We start from the raw sequence: 20,201 nt of genomic DNA on the forward strand, positions 1-20,201 counted from the left end.
AAAAGGGAAATAAAAGAAAATGTTTTTACATTCTCATTCTTCATGCAAATTAAACCTTTTTTTTTAAAACAGGGTTTCTGCTGTCACGGCTATTATTTACTCTAAGAAATGTTTAGGTTTCATCTTATATAATATTATAATACAAACCGCTGCTTATGTGATAATGAGGATGATAGCTAGCAAAAACATTATTGGATTTTAGTGGACAGATAAACTGGCAATATGTCTGGCGTATGCAGCAATCACAGCGACAGTAAATAGAAGAAGAGGTGAAACGATATGAGAAAAATGGCTTCCTGACTGTAGCCCCATGAACATATCAGCCTTATTCTACCAATGAAGCCAAAATCTATACAGCCAGGTTCTCCGCTCAGCGTCAGCTATCGCAGCTCACAGCTAAACCAACTGTAAGCTTGGGCCATAGATAGCAAAAAGAAACTCAGAGCTTTATATCTCCATGTCATTATGAGTTACAACCAGAAATTTTCAAGCTTAAAATCCCAGCAGATGAAAGCGGGTTTCATTATTTCTGCATGTTGGAAGATTATTTGATACGTTTTTGTATTATTGCATGAAATATAGAAATCTATTACGACAGATGCCTTCAATGAATAACAATAAAACATTTTAAAATCATTCACAATATGAAACAAATCTAGTACGGCTATATGCTACAGCAAGCATTTTTGAGGTTTAATACATAACGGCAACTATAAAGTAAGCAGTACAGTAAGTATACCCTAATTTCATAGTGACCAAGAATTTGAATGAGAAAAGTGCTTTGATATGCTCAAGAATAACCAAAGACAGAACATGTCAAAACACAAGGTCTCAGATTGAAGTTTCATAAAGCAAAAAAGTTAAAATATAAAAAATATATAAATAAAAACCTTTAAAAATAATAAATAAATAATAATAAAAAAAAACATTAAAAAGTAAGATTAACCGTGGTAACTATGATCATGTGGAGCCATTCATGTATAAATAATTAAATGATATTATTATGCATAATTCTTAAAGTATTATTAAAAATTGATTCATTTTTTTTTTTTTTACATAATTTCAAAGGAACATTAATAGATGACTAATATCATATAATTAAATTTTTTTTTAATTTAAAATACCATTAAAAGCAAAACACCGTAACAATGGTAATATGAAGCCATTCATGGGTTTACCCGAATTTACTAGATTCTTACTACAAATAATAACTTAATGGTTACCATGCACAAACTGTGGTAAATATAGTTTCTTAAGGGAGCGTTAATATATGACTGTTTTATGTTGCTTGTTTCTTCCTTTCTCTCCTTCTGTCTGCCTCTCAGTAGCTGTACCAGAGAAGTAAATGTAGTTATGAAGTTGTTTTTGATGTCAAAAGTTCAGTTTAACAGTTGGCGCAACAAAAAGGAAAACTCTTGCTGCACACTGGCGCACTTTCACTCTCTCCTTCACACACACACACACACACAATTGAGAGCAGCTCCCTCAATATGCAAAAGAGACCCTAATAATAGTGAGGTGGCGTTTTCCGGAAGGTCCCTAAGGGAGTTAAGAAGGCTTGAGAGATTAGTAACAGTGAGACACAGACCGACTGGCATAAAATTATATACACACAAACACCTCACCACTCAAGTGGAGAGATCAGTATAGCCACAAGCAAAGAGAAATACATGAGATAAACAAATAAGGCAACATGTCTATTAAAGTAAACTATAAATAGCATAAATATGACTTTCCAATGATACTTTCAAAAATTTTCAAAAAATTTTGGAGTAGATATTTAAGAACTACATCTAAATAAGTGAATATCAATCATCACTGATGTATTTAGAAAGTAATATAGAATACTCTAAAAGTTTTTTGTTGTAGATGGCCATCTATACATTTTTGAATATTGTTAGCACATATGACGAATATAGTGGCTATTCAATTTTACTTTTGGGTTACATTTTATTTCAATGTGTCTTTATTACAACATATTTACAGGTATAAATACTTAACAGGTTTAATATTAGTTGCTTATAATTATGCATCATTTACTGTCATTACTATAGCAAATACAACTGATACAACAAAGTTTTTTTCTATGTTTCTACATGAATCTTTCATACAAAATCAGATTTCTCTTGAAAATCAGTTGTTAGCGGTTATATAAATATACGTATAGTAGTTGTTGTAAGTTGCTGTAGTTTTGCTGTAAGTTGTTGTATAGACCGACTTACTAAAGAGGCCACAAAATTCTAAATTTCCCCGCTTCATTTCGCACAACTCTATGAAATGAAATTAATAATCTATAATCTAATAGTCTACAGTCTAATAAATACCCCAAACAGTTAGGTAGGTAATCATCATATTGGCTCAGTTTTAATAAATACCCCTTACCCAAACACCCCACCCAAAGAGGCAGGGTGATTTAAAAGTTACAGTTGTGCTGAAAGGGAGAGAAAAAAAATTAATCAGGTCTCACTGGGGTGCCTCCGTCCTCTGTCGCTGCGGCAATAATTTGATTTTATATTAAATGACTGCTTAATTATAATGAATTTTATTGGTAATTGCAATTACCTTTCCTCCCTCACTGAAGTTTCCCGCCGCACAGAGACACAACTTATGAGGGCTGCTACCACAGAATGATAATCAAGCCAGACTATAAAAAAACAAATAAATAATTATAAAATAACAAGATAAAATGATCGTATCCACATACATTTTAACCATAATATTCTGGCTTGGATTACACTTAAATTGGCTTTAACAGCAAATTACAATATTAGTCTGAATGTGAATAAATAATGTGCTTTATATTAATTCTATACTACCTACATATCTCATTTCAGCATTTTTGTCATCATATAGATAGTATGTTACAGCGGACCTCTCACCTCTGGACACACTAAATCAAATATGAATTTTCGTGGTCTCAATTCCTCTTCTTAAAAAAAACAAAAAAAAAAACAAAAAACATGCATTTTCTGTTTTCCGAGCACCATCTTTTCATCACATTTGAATAATTCTGTGAAAAACAAATATATTCGGTGCGTGGAATTAACGACAGAGGCTAGTGGGTGGGGGGACTTTTTCCACTACACTTTGTATGAAAACAGCCCACACAAATATTCTATATTGAAAAAACGTTCGCATCAAACCAAATGAGCACCTGCGAAAACAAACACAGATGTTGGACTTGAGGTTTTCCGGGACAACGCTGCATCTTCGTGTGGTGAAGATAATCACAGAGGAACAGACACAATATTCAGATTTAACCCACTCTGGGAGAATACTCTCCTAACTATTACAGAATATATGAATTGTCATTGGTGAATAGCTAAATCTTTGATAACTAAGACAGAATATTAAATAATAAATGCATTATTAAGGGACACTACATGTGTAATAATAATTGTAAAATTATTTTATATTTTTAAAAAAAATGAATTCAAGTGTTCTAGACTATGTGAGAAAAAGTTGAATCTAATCACATAGGTTACCAAGGTCAAAATGCTTATATGTTTCTACGTAAAGCCTTGCAGAAAATGGAGTGTATAATTCCTTCAACAGAATAACAACGGTCAGACAGCGCTGTGGGTTTAAATGCACAGACCTGCCGCTCTGCACCACTGACAGAAACTATGACAATGGACCGGGGCTGGGTACCTCAGGCTTGCCTTCTCTAATCAAACCTGGTGTGTGAGCATTTAGTATGAAATTGGGATGGGAGCTTGCCAGCTAACCCCTTCTCAAAAATACACCCCACACCCCGTAACATGATTAAGGATACCTGCTGTCCCATGCAGAGCCCACCCAAAACGCCAGGAACACACGCAGACCTTTCAAACAGGATTACACTGCCCACACTCATAGCGTAGTTCACCGGCCATTCGTGAAGAAAGGGCTGATGGAAATGCTCTTTTCTCAGAGAAGCCGGATTTCGACCCGATGAAAAATTACAATCTCTGGAAAAGTTTGATGAGATTCTCTTGATTTAAGGCAAAAGCTCAGCGAGTCGTGTTGTTACTACTTTTTTTTATGATCGAGAGAACTACCTCGACAAAAATGGTTCAAATAAGACATGAAACACATTTGCAGTAGCTGAAATGCATGCCAACTTTTTTCACTCAAATTAAACAATAAATTGATAATAATAATATATGAATGTAGAAAAAATTAAGAATAAAAAAATAACAACTTACAATGAGAAACTAAACAAAAAATCTGACCATAGGGACGCACCGATGATTTTTATGTTAAGGTTGTTTATGATGAATTGCTGATATTATTAAAATAGCACTATAAATAGTACATGAATGACAGATGGATAACTATTTCTTTTAAGATCTGCTATAGAGAAAAACATTTACTGTTTGAACAGATGAAAGTCTTTATAATAAATAACAGACCTCTGGAAGCTGGTTAGACAGTCCTTGAAAACATCAGACTCCAATTAGAGTCACTAATCAATGGATTGTAATGATACTTCGGGAATTATACAGTAGAGTTTGTGTGTGCTCAGAAAAAGAATTAGATAAACATGCATAATTAGATAAAGTAACAATCCTATAAGTATATTGTATAAATATGAACACTGAAAATAATTTGCATCTAAATTGAAAGGCTTGATTATGTAGAATACAACAGGATAAAATATATTTAACAGAAGCAATACAATGCCAATATCAATACAAATACATTTAAAAAAAATCACTGCTCTCATTTGATAAACATTATGATCAAAATATATCATGCATCTATATCTGACCGCATTCGGATATTTATCATAAATGCCAATTAAGGCTATTTCATAACATTATATTACTATATATTTTTGTAATAATGATATTGAAAACACATTAACAATAAAAATTAGATGTGAAATGAATGAATATTTGTACAATAAAACAACCAAAAAAAGTCTTATCTAAATATATATATATATATATATATATAAATAAACACAGCCTTATGCTGTGATTTTATGGCGAATCTGTGTTTGCGTGAGGACATGGCGTCTGTTCAAACACACCGTGTGGAGAAATGGGTGTGGTGTTTCAGCTGAAGTGGCACTGCTGTGCCCAGATAAGAGTTGATGCCTATCCCTGCCACACACACACACAAACCTCCCGGTACACACGCTTACAATAACACACACACACTAGCACCACTTGTCTTACAGACACAAACTTACACCCCAAAAAGCCCTCCAATCTCACACACACAGACCTACAGACACATATCACCTCACACAGCTGCCACGCCTCACACACACACACGCAGCTGCTAGAATCTTGTAGCACTATGCAGTCTTCATAAATCCTGCAGATAAAACACCTTCACTCTCTAACACTCAGCAACACAAGTTAAACAACACACAGTCTCATTTCTCCGGCCCGACCGCCGGCATCTCGAGCTAAAGCACTGTGATCCATCCGTAATGATGCACTCTACTACTGACTGCGTATTCAAAACAATCACATTCATATTCACTTTACCTTCAAGCTCTTCTCAATACACATTTCAATGTGTTAAAAAGGGTACATAAAACATAAATATGGAGGAATTGCACAAAGAAACAAACTATAAGGTCTAGTAGTCTAACAAAACCTTGACAAAGATCATTTATTCTACTGATACTGAATGCAAGATTCCTGATTTGTAGGCTAAAACACAACTGTTATCTTTAAAATGTAAAAGAAATGTTAAAAATGCACACATATGCAAAAATTAAGAGTTTTGCATCAATATCACACAATAAGCAACTTCAAATATATTTTCCAATATAATCTCTTTTTTTTTTCTATACGACTCGTTGTTGTAGGAATCACTTTTGTTCTCTCAAAGAGAGTTATATAAAAATGTGGCTGTAAAAAATATATTTGAAAGAAACCAATTTTTTACATTCTTACATTTATTCAGCAAGAATGCATTACATTGATGAAAAGAGACCCATTGCTACAAAAGATGTTCTGTTCTTTACACAAAAATATTAGGCAGCGCAACTGATTTCATAACTGATAATAATTAGAAATGTTTCTTGAGCACCAAATCATGTTTTCTGAAGGATCATGTGACACTGAATACTGGAGTAATGGCTGGTAGCTTTGCTATCACAGGAATGAATTACATTTTATATACATTTTATAAAATATATTACCATTGAAAACAATTTGTTATAATATTTCACAATATTATACTGTATTTTTATCAAATAAACTCTCCTTTGTTGCCAAATGAGCTAAAAAAAATTAGTTTCATTCATTAAGATAAACATACTTTATATAACCATTGCTTCTCGATCACTTCCATGTAGACTATAAGAAAGTCAAAGTGCAAGAGAAAGGAAAACAAATGTGATTGACAGCTTTCAGTTACTGGTGGAGGTCTGGGTGTGGCCACAGAGTGAGAGGGAAATACAAGGAAAAGAGGGAGACGAGGCGATGACGGCAAGAGAAAACCACAACCAATAGGATAAAGTGAGTGACAAGGCCTCATTCACTACTGTAAAAATGGAAGTCAAGTCACAAAAGACAGAGAAAGAGAGCTAAAAACGGAACGATTTATAACGAATAAGCAGTAATGCTATTTCAGAACCAAAACAGAGGGAGATGGATAGCTAATATCTTACCTTATGCCCTGCAGTACATCAAACACACTCAGAGACACTTCTCTTTCAAACACCCATGCATTCAGCTTAAACTAATGCCCATCTGCTGCTACTGCTTTAGTCCAGCCTAATGACAAAGTTTGGTGTTCACAGGGCGAAAAACCAGACAGAACCAAAAAGGGGAGGGAAAAACACAGAAAAAAACGATAAAAAAGGGGGAAAGGGAAATTAAAAAGGCACAAAGGGGGAAGAAAAAAGAAAGTGTGACCACTGAGGAAGGCTCAACAACTCTAATTCAAGTTTAGAGCCCCCCTTTGCAGAGTTTTTCCCCTCCTTTCTTTCTTTTTTTTTTGGAGGCTCTCATTTTTTCTTGTCTGTTCCGTTTGAGTGGGGTCCAAGAGCCCCCCTCCATGCCTCCATCCTAAAGTCAGATATATTCAGCGAGACAACCTGTGTGTGTGCTGGACTGTAAGGACAAATAGGATATTTGGGAGGGATTTTGGGGAGGTTTTTGTCTCTTTGTGCCATTGTTATACTTTTCCACACACCCACCTGTCTGTCTGTCAACATATTACAGATAGATAATCTGAAATACTACTAAAATCTTGCTTCAATTGATTATAAACATAAAAATATTATCAATCCCTGGGTTGTGTTCTTTAAATGTCTACCATTCTTCAAATCAACTTCTGTCAACCAGTATGTGTGTATCTGTTACCATATAATAACATCAACACTAACAACTGTAGAGAATTGGATTTTAGTCTGTGTGTCACAATACGACTGTATGTTGTTCGGCTGACACATCACATACTTGAGACTTAGCAACTGAAGAGAATTGGATTTGTGTGAGAGTGTGTGAGTGTGAGTGTGAGTCTGTGTGCTCAAATGAAATTAGTCTCCGCTGTCTAAAGCTTTTTACTAGTGTATCATAAACACAATCAAACTAAACACAAATCCCCTCATCACCTATGGTGAATGTTAACAAATAAAAATGTGTTTATTTCCCTTATGCATACTGTATTTTAGTATTTTTGATTTCACTTAAATATATCTGAACTCTGAGATTTCAAATATATATAATATTTAATTATTTCAGGTGAGACTTCACAAAGGGAAACACAAGTTTCTATTAATTGGCCAAGTAAGTAAAGGCCAATGCCAATTATCTGAAATTAGTCAAAAATCTGCCAATTTACATTTATGTATTTGACAGATGCTTTTATTCAAAGCAACTAATGTCGCATTTAAAGTATACATTTTATCAGTTGGATTACATTGCTGTTACTAGCACCATTCTCTAAAGTTACAGGAACATGGCGTGGCTGATAATTAAGTCAATATTCTATAATACGTTATACACCACCATTCAAATGTTTGGGGTCAGTTTTTAAAAAGGAATTAATATTTGTACTCAGCCAAGATGCATTAAATTGATGAAAAGTGACAGTAAAATACATTTATAACGTCATAATGTTAAGTAAATGTTGTTCTTTCGAACATTCATAAAAATCAAGGTTTCTACAAAATATTAGGCAGCACAACTGATTTCATAATTGATAATAATTCAAAATGTTTCTTGAGCACCAAATCAGCATCTTAGAATGATTTCTGAAGAATCATGTGACACTGAAAACTGGAATAACTTCTGATGAAAATTCAGCTTTGCCATCACAATAATCATTTATATTTTAAAAAACTTCTACTTCTAAAATACTACAATATTTCACAATATTACAGTTTTGAGTATTCTTGATCAAAGAAGTCAGCCTTAATGAGTAAAAGAGATTTTATTTACAATCAGAATTCTTAGACCCCATGTATGTGTGTATGTGATAAAGAAATCATGATAAAATATATTATGATTAAGGACATCAGTTTAAGTTGTGGGGCCTAGGGCAAAATTATCAAGAACTTCCCACTCTGGCAAAAGCTTTTTTTAAAAAAACAAAAAGTCCACTCAATGCACATTTATTTTTTATTTTTTTGCTAAAAAACCCTCACCTACACTCCCACCTCACCCGAGAGTCTTTTGTCAAGCTCTACCACAGTTAACCCGGCAATGGAAACCTCTGGCTTTAAGATGTGTAAGTGCACAGGCAGCCAGCCACTTCCTCCCAGCTCCCATCCCTTGTGTGACCCACATGTTCTGGAGTGCGGGGTCAAGCCCCAGAGATCAGAGACATGGAGGAGAAGAAGAGAGACAGAGAGCTGCCCCTTTCCTCCCTCCACCCCCTGTTTATCCCTCTGTACCCCTCCCCTCTCTCTCTGTCTCTCTCTCTCCCTCCCTCTCTCATCCTCCACTGAATCTCTCTCTGGGTAACAAAAGCAGGCCAGGGCAGGAGAAGGCCCCCTCTGCACATGAGTGTGAGAGGCATGACCGACAGAGCAGAAATACCAGCCCACAGACTCCTCCACAGTCACCATTCAAATAAGCAAAAGAGAGCAAGAGAAGGATGGATGGATGGATGGATGGATGGAGGGAAAGAGGGAGAAAAGACACAATGAAACGCTCTGTATTTGAAGGGGAGAACTAGATAAAAAAGAAAGAGAGAAGGAGAAAGAGTAGAAAATGAAAAACAGGAACAGGAAGGAGTCTCCGAATGGAAATGAGGACAACACATTCAGGGAGGATTGATGAAAAAAGAGAAGAGAGGAAAGATTGAAAGAAACAGAGAGAGAGGTTTGCTGCTTTGCTGAGCTTTGCAGGTTAACCTAATGTGTAGATCTGGAGAGATTTGCAAAGACATTTTTATTCGTCTATGATTAAAGTCTCTCTCTCCCTTGCTCACGCTCTCTGACAGGAGGTTTGTTATGTTTTGTTTGTTTTTTCCTCTACATACACAGAAATATTCCCTCATTGCATTTCCTGCATGTTCTCACGCGCATGCAAATTAACTTTACTCACGTGAAGTCGGATGCATGTGTTCACGCACACACCTAGTCGTTTCGATCGGCACAGTAACTTTACAACAAATACATGAGGATGAGACATCAGATTCAGTGATCAGGATGCACATACAGCCGAGTGCATTGGGGATAAACACAAATTTGTGCTTACATTAACACGAATGGAGACCACAGGTGCTCTGGCCTGCAAACCCTTTAGGCGCCCCCATACAAACACTGACTAACAAACTAACACCATAAAAAAAAATACATTTTCTTACAGGTAAACAATATCAGGTTTTTGTGCACAATATGATTCAACACTGCCTGGGAAAGAAATTCAAATGTAAAAAATAACAATTAATTAATTTATTAAGAAAAAAAAAAATTATATATAATATACTAAAATGTAAGGCCTCTTATTTTCAAACCTAGGTTGAAGGCATGGTATATAGTGTACCAGTCACAAGGGTTAATTTTATGTACATTTTGAATCTTGACAGCCCCTATTAATAGATTCACTGTATAGAAAACACAAGCACTAACATTCTACAAAATACTTTTGTGTTACATGGAACTCAAGTCCTACAGAAGCACATGTGGGGGTGTAAATAACAGAATCTTATTTTTTGGTGAACTATTTATATTTTATTGCAACAGAAGATGCCTTATAAAGGGAGGTCCCCAAAAAATGAAAATTCTGTTATCAATTACTCACCCTCATGTCGTTCGACTGTATGACATTCTTTCTTGTGTGGAATACAAAAGAAAACATTTTGAAGATCATTAGTACTTCCTCAAGTAAAAGCTCAAACCTTTTTCATAATATTGTAAGTTCCACAAAAGAAACACATAAAGAAAATCATACAGGTTTGGAATGACATGAGGATGAGTAAATGATGACAGAACTATTTCTTTAAAGCGGCCATATGATGCTTTTTTTAAAGATAATTATTTTGTGTATTTGGTGTAACAGAATATGTTGACATGCTTTAACGTTCAAAAAACACATTATTTTTTAAATACTGTACATTATTGTAGGTCCTCTATGCCCCGCCTTTCTCAAACGTGTCGTTTTCTACAAAGTCCCTCCTTCTGACAAGCGCAGTCTGCTCTGATTGGCCAACTGACCCAATCGCGAGCTTCATCTTTCAAAATAAATGTAAAGACAGTTAGTAATGTCCTTAGTTTTACCATCAGTTCAAGCCCGAAAGGGGAACAGAGTTGCATGACAGACACAGTGATGAAGCTCGTATGTGTTTGCAGTACATAAGCCACAGACGGTTAAGACAGCTGACTCCACTGTTTGACCATCTCTCTCTCTCTCTCTCTCTCTCTCTCTCTCTCTCTCTCTCTCTCTCTCTCTCTCTCACAAACACACACACACACAACACGCAGATACTATTGGCAAAACTCTGCATTTGAACAATCAATAGCAAATACTTTAATAACAAAACATACTTACAGTATCTGATTCAGAAGCACCAGACTGTCGTAGCAAACAGAATAACCTCCTCTCCTAGGTTCACGAAACCATCGTCCATAAAATGCATTGCTGTTCTGTTGTAATTAATTTTAGAGCTTCCTAAATGCATCTACTTTCGGAAGGCCAAATAAAGTGCTTTTGCTTTCGCCTAGAAACACACAGCATCTCCCTGACATTGCTGCTTCAACACTAACTGTGGTCACTGAAACCACGCCTTCTTTCTTTGTGTGAACATTTGGGCGGCATCACGCAAATATTTCCACATTGTGACGTAGACATGTGGGGGCGTGTTTGAACGAACCGTTTCAGGGGGCGTGGCAGTGTCTTAACTTTGATAAAGAATATCTCTTTGGATTTGAGACTTTAGTCTTTGCATCTTTACAGATCTTCTTTATGCACCAAGAGCTTGTAACACTCCAAAGAGAAAGGAAAAATTGAAATCGCATCATATGACCCCTTTAAATATGCACTCATCATGTTTTTGTTTACATTTTGTTTATACTATGGAAGCCCTTTTATAAAAACAACACTAAAATATGCTCATAAACACATGGCTGGGTAAAATCCTTACCTGCTAAGGAGAGGTTGAGCTGGATGGTCTGATCTCCATCCTGTTTGTCTTGGCCCAGAATCATCCAGTTCTCCAGCCCATCTGAGTCCGAATCCAGATCCTCCACAAAAGGAGGGACAGATTCAGAAGAGCTGTCGTCTGAATCAGAATCCAACACAACAACATCATCTGGGGAGCTCCTTCTTGCTTGAACTTGTGGTAGAGAGGGTGAAAGCAAGCTATGGGTCTGCAACTTCCTGTTCCAGCGTTTTGATGATTGACCCTTTTTAGCACAGACGCTGTCATCTTCCTCAGAGTTGTCTGACACTGTGATAACATCTGTGCCAGAGTCAATCACAATAACATCTACAGGCGGAGCATGAGGCAAGGATTTCTGCTGTGTTTGAGTCCGTGGTACTGATGACTGGACCTCTCTCGAGTCCTCACGCTCCTCCTGGATCTCAGCGCTGTAGTGCAGCTGCGAATAAAGCCGGAACTCCAGTTCACTGTCGGTGTCAGACAAACTCGAGTCCGCATCATCCCGGTATAACTCGTCCTCGTAGTCATCCCGCTCCTGATACCCTGAGAACATCTCAAGGAGAGCCCTAAACACAGAGCAGCTGAGTCATAAACATCATCATCAGTCATCATTCTGAAGCCATAAAGATTTTTTTTCAGTATATCATCCTGTCAATAACTGTACAAAAAACTTTTTTATTATTTAATTTTTAATTTATTTATATATATATATATATATATATATATATATATATATATATATATATATATATATATATATATTAGACATATCTGTATGTGCCAAACAGAAATGTATCTATTTATGTATTTAACAAAACCAAAAATCAAGTAACACTTTACATGATCAACTACATTTGTAACATAAACTAATACTGAAAAATACTTCTAAAGCATTTATTAATCTTAATATTGATATCAACATTTACTAGTATTATATTATTAAAATGAAAAGTTGTACCTACTAATGTTATTTAATGGAACTCAGCTGTATTTTTATTAATTAACAACGATTAATAAATACTGTAACAAATGTATTGTTCATTGTTAGTTGATGTTGTTACTTAACAGATTAAATATAGTTAACAAATGGAACCTGATTGTAAAGTGTTAACCAAAATCCTTACAAAACAAACAAGTTTAATTTATACGAGATATAATATACAATAATATTTAAACACCTGGAATTTTACTACATGGCAATTCAGAAACATTTATAAACAACTTCTTTTGGTGAGCATTATTTGAATATTATTTATTATCATTTTGATCAATACTTCTAAAATACTGGGGAGAACTTTGATAGGATAAAATGAAATCAGACAGTATCAGGTCAATACATAAACAGTTCGTCAAACAGTCATACTTTTATTCAAATACAGGACTTACACAGAGACAAGAGAAGACAATCTCTATCCATAAAGCAAAGTGCAATGACATGAACATAAAACAGCAGCTGTTTAGTTTTGGTCAAACTGTCAGTTTGCATCCTGAAGGATGAAAATAAGGCCAGATCAATGTAACTTTCTATATGTCTCAATTTTACATAAGGATACACATCTGCACTTTTATTTCAAATTTAGCCTGTTTGACAGCAGCACGTATTTTTTCCAAATATTATGTACACAACACATAAACAACACCACAGAACACAAGCCATGGATACTATGCCAGCTGGCTAGCTTAAAACCTAAAGATTCCAGTAAAAAACAAGAAACCTAGAGTTTTCACAATAACAAATCTGTATAAAATCTATGAGCAAATAAACCTCTTGTACTGTAACAGCACTAAAGATAACATATTTCAGATGAACGTGTTAGCCTCAGTGCTATCAAGTGCTGCTCAATGACCCACGTGTGTTCACGTACACATGGACGCCGGCTGAGGACGTATTACTAATAAACGTGCACGACAGGGTTTTAAAACATTTGTAACCTCAGCTACACCATCCATGTGACACGTTTTACTGGGTTTGGTACGAAACTGAATAAAAATCTGACCTGTTTATAAGTTCCGATTTGCAAAACAGGGACACCCGCTTCCGGACTCCACAGGAAAATTAAATGGTTGGCCAACTAGTCTTCGTCCCTGGGAAAAACTGCTACATTTAGCACACGAACTTATAGGTTTCTGTATAGGTTAGTGACTCTTGAGTCCGGGGATTGTTTTGAGTATTACCATGTTTGTTCCTAGTGTGAATGAGAGAGGAACTGGAAATTAAGGAACTGTTCTCTCTTGAATTTTCTGTTTGTATCAAGTTTAGAAGAAACACATGGGAGCTAGGCATTAAACAATGGTGTCTGAATTTATACCTTCAGGCCTTTACACCTTGTTCAGAAATAAAGAGTGACTTTTGGGAGAGGTTGCAGTTAATTTCATGATAGATGATGACAATAATAATAATAATAATAATAATAATAATAATAATAAAAATAATGTTTTGTTTTGTTTTGTTTTGCCATTGGTAAACAATGGTCAAACTCATTGCAAAATTATTGGTGGTAAAAAAAAAACACACACACAATATGATAAACAGTTTCATTGTTTAAATATAAAAATAAATATCTAAATAATAAATATATATAATAATTTAATAAATATATATAATAATTATATATTTATTTTCACAGCCAATTTATGAGGCAATGTTGTGTGTTGGGTTTTTACCAGAATTTTCTTGCCATTTTGCAATGATTTATATATATATATATATATATATATATATATATATATATATATATATATATATATATATATATATATATGTGTGTGTGTGTGTGTGTGTGTGTGTGTGTGTGTGTGTGTGTGTGTGTGAAAAGTTCAGATGCAAAAGCCTCTAAGCGGCGTCTAAAATTGTCCTCTAAAATGAACATTTTTATCAGGCTCCTATGTTTATGTTAAGTTATTTCACTTTAATAGCAATGATAAGAACCTATTAATTGCCATTAAAGTGAAATTACCGAACCTACACACAGGAGCCTTATAAAAATGCTTTTTTTTTTTTTTTATTATTTTACACATAGTACTGGTGAATTATCCATTGCAGAAACATGAAAAATATATATATTTTGGTAATAACCAATACTGTTTTTGAAGTTTATGGCAGCTGTGGCACAAATTACATTGGGTTGGGTTAGGTTTATTTATATACACACACTTTTTTATTTATTTGTGCAAGCAAGTTATGAAGCAATGTTATTGTCAATATGTTTATAATATTTGTTTTATATATATATATATATATATATATATATATATATTGTTTATAATATTTGTTTTATATATAAGACCATTATATTTCTACCAAATAGTTATTCAAGACATAAGCTGGCATTTCAAGATGTTGGCCTTTTATAAGATATGAACTTCTTGCTATCTTTATTGCTGTGATAGAAATAACATGAATAATGTTCTTTTATCGGTTGCTTTGTGTGGCCTCTTCTGAGGTCCACATTTACATATCTTAACAGGTAGCATATCTGTACGAAACATATCTAAATATAAATCATATTCATATTCTTACTTTCTTTCTTTCTTTCTTTCTTTCTTTCTTTCTTTCTCTCTTTCTTTCTTTCTTTCTTTCTTTCTTTCTTTCTTTCTTTCTATTTTTGTGAAATCACAGCCTACCTTTATCATCTCCAGCGCCTATGACATGAACAGAGCATGCGACTGATGTGGGAATCATGGTGTGAATGCCATCTGATTCTGAAGACGTCTCCATGCGTGTCAGTGTCAGAAAAGGCCATCAAAGCAGTGGATTGTTTTCTTTCAAAAGGTTACATTTCCTAAATGAAGCCAAAAGCCCACCACATATACCATATTTTAGGAGAAAGCAGTAGAAATAGTGATTGCAGCTAGAGAACAGAATGCCTGGCTGCTCCACAGAAATTGCCATATTGGACATATTTGTTGATCATTATTACTATTATTGTCTTAAAAGGAAAAAGGGCAGCGTTTGTTCGTCAGTCAATCTGCACAAATTCAAACCAGTCGGGTGTTGAAGATGGAGTCACCAGCGAGGATGCAGGCTTTCCCATTCCAATATCTGATTCCACATGGCTGTTCTGCATGAGAAAGATTTTCATTTAGGAAATGAAGCCAAATGGCCACCTTCACCAACCCCTGCATTTATATCGCTGATGTCTCCACAGCCTGCACCTTCAGTGTGTCATTCAAGTGTAACATTGACCCATACTGTGCTATGATCAATATTTGAGCATACAATTATCATGGCATTGAAAGTTATAAGTCTATTTGGGTGCTATATACAAACATAATAGCTTTATTACTGTATGAGAAACAAACTATAGATATCTGTAGATTTTCTGATGAAAACAATCACAGCACAAGAGTACAAAAAATAAGAAGTTATACATGAATACTAAATATTGGGTTAATATTAAATATAAAGAAAAAATAAATAAAATAGGTTGTCCATTGCTCTCTCGCTCTCTCTCTCTCTCATCTTTTTTTGCGGATTTAATATCGAGATCCTTTGGTTCTGACAATTTATTATACAGACTGATGTAATTTGCCTGTTTGATTGTGTTCCCTTTTGAGTGTCCACTTAAAACAGTGGTTCCCAACACTGGTCCTTGAGGCACCCCAACACTGCACATTTTGCATATCTGCTTTCTCTGACACACCAGTTTCAGATCTTGGAGTCTCTACTAATGAGCTGATGACCTGAATCAGGTGTGTTTGATTAAGGATACATGCAAAACATGCAGTGTTGGGGTGCCTCCAGGAACAGTGTTGGGAACCACTGACTTAGAATATCAAGGCACAGTTTGACCCCAGCGTGTCGCTACACGTCACACGATCTGGAACAAAACATTCAGTGAAGAAACCCATGTCCTCTTTGTGTGGTCTGGTTTTGTGCCAAGTGTTGACAGGTTTAGAACTGGCACTATTTCCTGCTGAGGCTTGGGGTTCACTCATTCTGTAGACATTTTTCACACTTGTTAGCAGGTTAATACTTAAAATACATCATTATAATAAATCACTCAATTAGATAATTACCCATTTGATACAGATTTCGGTGTAACACCAAACTTCATCTTGCTGAAGAAAAACTATAGAAAAAAATATTTACATTATTCTTTTCCTCTTGCTGACATTTAAAGAGAGCGTGTCTGTTTATGTTTTAATAATTGAAAAAAAGAAAAGGATACCCCATCAATGCCATCTGGATTTTAAACTAACAGCCCTGGCTAAGATCTCTCTCTCTTTAAATATGAAAAACTGCATGTTAATATTTTGAATAGTTAAATAAGCACAGGTGGAAAATTATGGTGTCACAGATTTGACAACAATGCAAAAATAAATAAATAAAACCTTTTCTTTTTGAGGTAATTATTATAACCAAACAAATTCTGCTATGTCCAGTCCTTTGTTTTATAGCCTACATAAGATATGCAAATTAATACCGAAAGTTGCTTACCAAAATTGCCATATTTTGCCGAGATACTGTTACAGATGCTATATGTGGAGCCATAAAAGGAGATCTCTTTCGAAATATTCTTGTTTTTTTTTTTGTTTGACGACAGTGTTGGCTTTTGTTTCCACAGTAGGAACAATAATTTTAGTTCTACTGTGTATTTTGAGGGAAAAGTGGTTGGTATTTTTGAAAGGGATAAGGGACAAGAAACATTCATAAGTGTGCTTCTGTCATAGACACTGATGATCAGATGAGAGACAGGCAGTCCGATAAGACAATTTTGGATTTGTTTTATGTGAGCTTGCTTGTAAAAATAAATAAATAAATAAATAAACTCGTTTATTGGACATCTATTCATAACACCATTCCCAGAACAAATGAGAAGAATAAAAAAATAGAGGCGTCATTAATGTTGTTGATTTTCTCTGTGTATTTGTTTACTTTTTGTTTTTAATTGTCCGCTTTGACTCTCGCGTCTCGGTCAAAAGCGATTATTTCCGCTTCCAGCAGGGCAACAGCCAAAATTCCTCCTTACCAAAAACTCTCCGCGCTTTAATTACTTTATTAATTAAATTAAGAAGGAGACTGAAACACCGCATTTTATTATCCTATCACGTTAAGACTGCATGTGTGGAGCAATGTTGCCAAACGAAATATCAACAGAGTCATGATGTAGCCTAGGCTATAAAAACCTTTGCCATTTCACACAACAACCCTATTAAGTTTTCAAGAAATGAATGCATTAATAATTATTTTTATAATAAATTATTTAAAGCACAAATATATTTCCAAACATATTTAAAATTTTCTATGGTTATAGAGCAATTCACTTCTAGTATAAATAAATTATGCCTTACAAATGTACCATGATAACCATGTTTTCGGCAAATAATGATAATAATATGCATATTTTCTACAACTATTGCACTAGAGTATAATAAACTATATGGGGAAACCTTTATACTGCCAAAAAATATAAAATTTGACTTTTCTTGCCTTTATTCTTTTAATAATATAGTAGCAGCTTTACCAGGTACAGTGGTTACAAAAACTGTAGTAGCAGCAATATTATTATATTCAATTTATTAATAATAATCAGGCTATTTTGTTAATAATAATAATATTAATGTTTTAATATTACATTAAACAGGCCCACATGAAAATACATTATATGAAATACAGTTCATATAAGCCATAAAGTTACATTCTTATAGATTTAATTTTTGTAAAATAAGAGGCAGTGGGAAACTGCTCATCTTCACTGAACTAATAAATCCATTAGAATAAAATTCTTTAAAAAAAGAACTTTTTTGTTGCACTTGATGTCCTAAACATCTGCCTGTGGTTTGGCCATCGTGGAAAATAATTATTTTATTTTAAAGTCTATTGTTAATTCCATGGATGGATGCAAACAGAAGCCCTGTGGTCCCAAGTGTTAAAAGATGTGACAAGAAGGGAGAAAGAGGAAGAAAGAGTGGACGTTGATGTAAGTTTATGTAGGACAAGTTTGGCCTTTGATCTTGGAGCGGAGAGTCGTGTGTAGCGATGCGGTTACATCGCCTCAGGTCACCGTGACAACAGCCACCTGCACAGTAACACTGGTGCTCATCTCCCGTCAGAGCTTTAGAAGCCCAAACTCACCTCAAAACACAGCCCCACATTCTAATGATTTGATTTATTTATTTATCACAAATGAATACAGACTTTCCGTCATGCGCGAAAAGTATTGTAATTAAATAATTGACCTCTGGGCCAAAATTATCTGAAACAAGCCATGAGCCACTCCGTATTAAATTAATAAGGTCTAAAGCTTCATTCATTATTCTGCCTTTAGCCCTCTATCAATGGAACATGGCTTTATGAGGCGCGATTAAATGAGCTACATTTGTTGTTTTCTGAGTAGAGGTCAGAGAGTGCCGAACGGCGCGTCTATCGCATTGTTCAACGCTCAATTGTGTCTGTGTCGCCCATGAACCTCGAGACCTCAAATTATCGCCTGTCATCACCCAGCACGTGCATTGTTGGTGTTACGAAAAAAAAGCAAAAATATTCTGCAGAAGTCTTCTTAGATTCTTTAAAAAAAATGCAACCAAAAAGCCTCACCATATTTATTTATTTATTTTATTTTATTTGTTAACACTTTTCCCTGTACTATATTTTATTTATATTTTTTATATACTATAACATTATTAGACTGTTTGACATGTCTAAATGTTCATGCATATGCATTTATAATAAATTATATAAATTATAATAAACCCCAAATTAGCTCTGTTACGATTCTTGCACATGCTTAAAATGATTTTGGTTACATTTTATTTTAAGGTGTCCTTGTTACAATGTAATTATACATTGTAGTAGTATATGGTTAGGCTTAGGTTTACTTGCATGTAATTAGGCCTATGCATAATTTATTGTTATTATAATAGTAAGTACATGTAATATGCAACAAGGACACCTTAAAACAAAGTGTTACCAGGATTTTTTATTTTTTTTATTAATTTTTTTTTTGTTTTATTTTATTTTTTTACTGAATATCATGTTCTTTATTTCACTTATCTCCTGAACCCCAAATCCCTTGACGCACTTAAACTTGTCAGCATGAGAGAGAGACAGAGATAGAGGGAGCGAAAGTTATGTTTGAAAAGTGTTACCTACAAATAAACAGATATACGCGCCTACGCATAGACCCACAGCCCATATCTGAAGAGGGGAGCAGTTGTGTGTGTGTGTGTGTGTGTGTGTGTGTGTGTGTGTGTGTGTGTGTGAGGGAGAGAGAGGAAGAAAGAGAGAGAAAGAGGAAGAAAGAGGGCATGAGCGCGCGGCTCTTTCTTGACTTTGCCCCATAATCGTTTCACGCTTCCTTCAGAGTCTCTTTTCCACCTAAAACGTTTAGTCTCACTCCAGTGAACAATTGCAACGGCGCAACAGGGAGCGGAAGAGTCACATTATTTCAAACTACCCTTCGTCAAAACCACTGTTACAAAAAAGAGCAGAGAGAAAAGCAACAGAGGACATAGGAGAGGGAACTTTTTTTGTTCTCACCCCCCCGCTCATCCCTCTGTCCAACCTCTAGCCACGGCATGGACTTGGACCAAAAGGGTCCATCTCTGCGCATCGGACGGTCGGGTAGGGCCTTGTTTCTCCATTTCATTTGAACTACCATTGTTTGCTCAAAGTTGTCTACTAATAAAAATGTCTCTCT

At 34.9% G+C, this 20,201-nt stretch overlaps 2 protein-coding genes across 5 annotated transcripts in view; one reads left to right on the plus strand and one right to left on the minus strand.

Moving 5' to 3' along the window:
- The window catches only part of LOC109096681 (zinc finger CCHC domain-containing protein 7-like), a 55,325-nt gene extending 41,526 nt beyond the window's left edge, over nucleotides 1–13,799 (minus strand). Inside the window, exons 1-2 of one of the 2 annotated variants that reach the window (XM_042716159.1) lie at nucleotides 13,557–13,799; nucleotides 11,542–12,140 (exon numbers count right to left, since the gene is read on the minus strand). In XM_042716159.1, coding sequence (XP_042572093.1) covers nucleotides 11,542–12,112 — 571 coding nt within the window. In that variant the 5' untranslated portion in view covers nucleotides 12,113–12,140; nucleotides 13,557–13,799. The remainder of the gene's footprint in view (nucleotides 1–11,541; nucleotides 12,141–13,556) is intronic. The other variant, XM_042716158.1, reaches the window with a different exon arrangement.
- Nucleotides 13,800–19,778: 5,979 nt separating this feature from the next.
- The window catches only part of pax5 (paired box 5), a 52,593-nt gene continuing 52,170 nt past the window's right edge, over nucleotides 19,779–20,201 (plus strand). The window contains exon 1 of one of the 3 annotated variants that reach the window (XM_019109396.2): nucleotides 19,779–20,125. In XM_019109396.2, coding sequence (XP_018964941.1) covers nucleotides 20,080–20,125 — 46 coding nt within the window. In that variant the 5' untranslated portion in view covers nucleotides 19,779–20,079. The remainder of the gene's footprint in view (nucleotides 20,126–20,201) is intronic. The other 2 variants (XM_019109360.2, XM_019109382.2) reach the window with 2 other exon arrangements.

The sequence above is a fragment of the Cyprinus carpio genome, chromosome B1, assembly GCF_018340385.1.
Source record: "Cyprinus carpio isolate SPL01 chromosome B1, ASM1834038v1, whole genome shotgun sequence".
In the NCBI taxonomy this organism is placed as follows: Eukaryota; Metazoa; Chordata; class Actinopteri; order Cypriniformes; family Cyprinidae; genus Cyprinus; species Cyprinus carpio.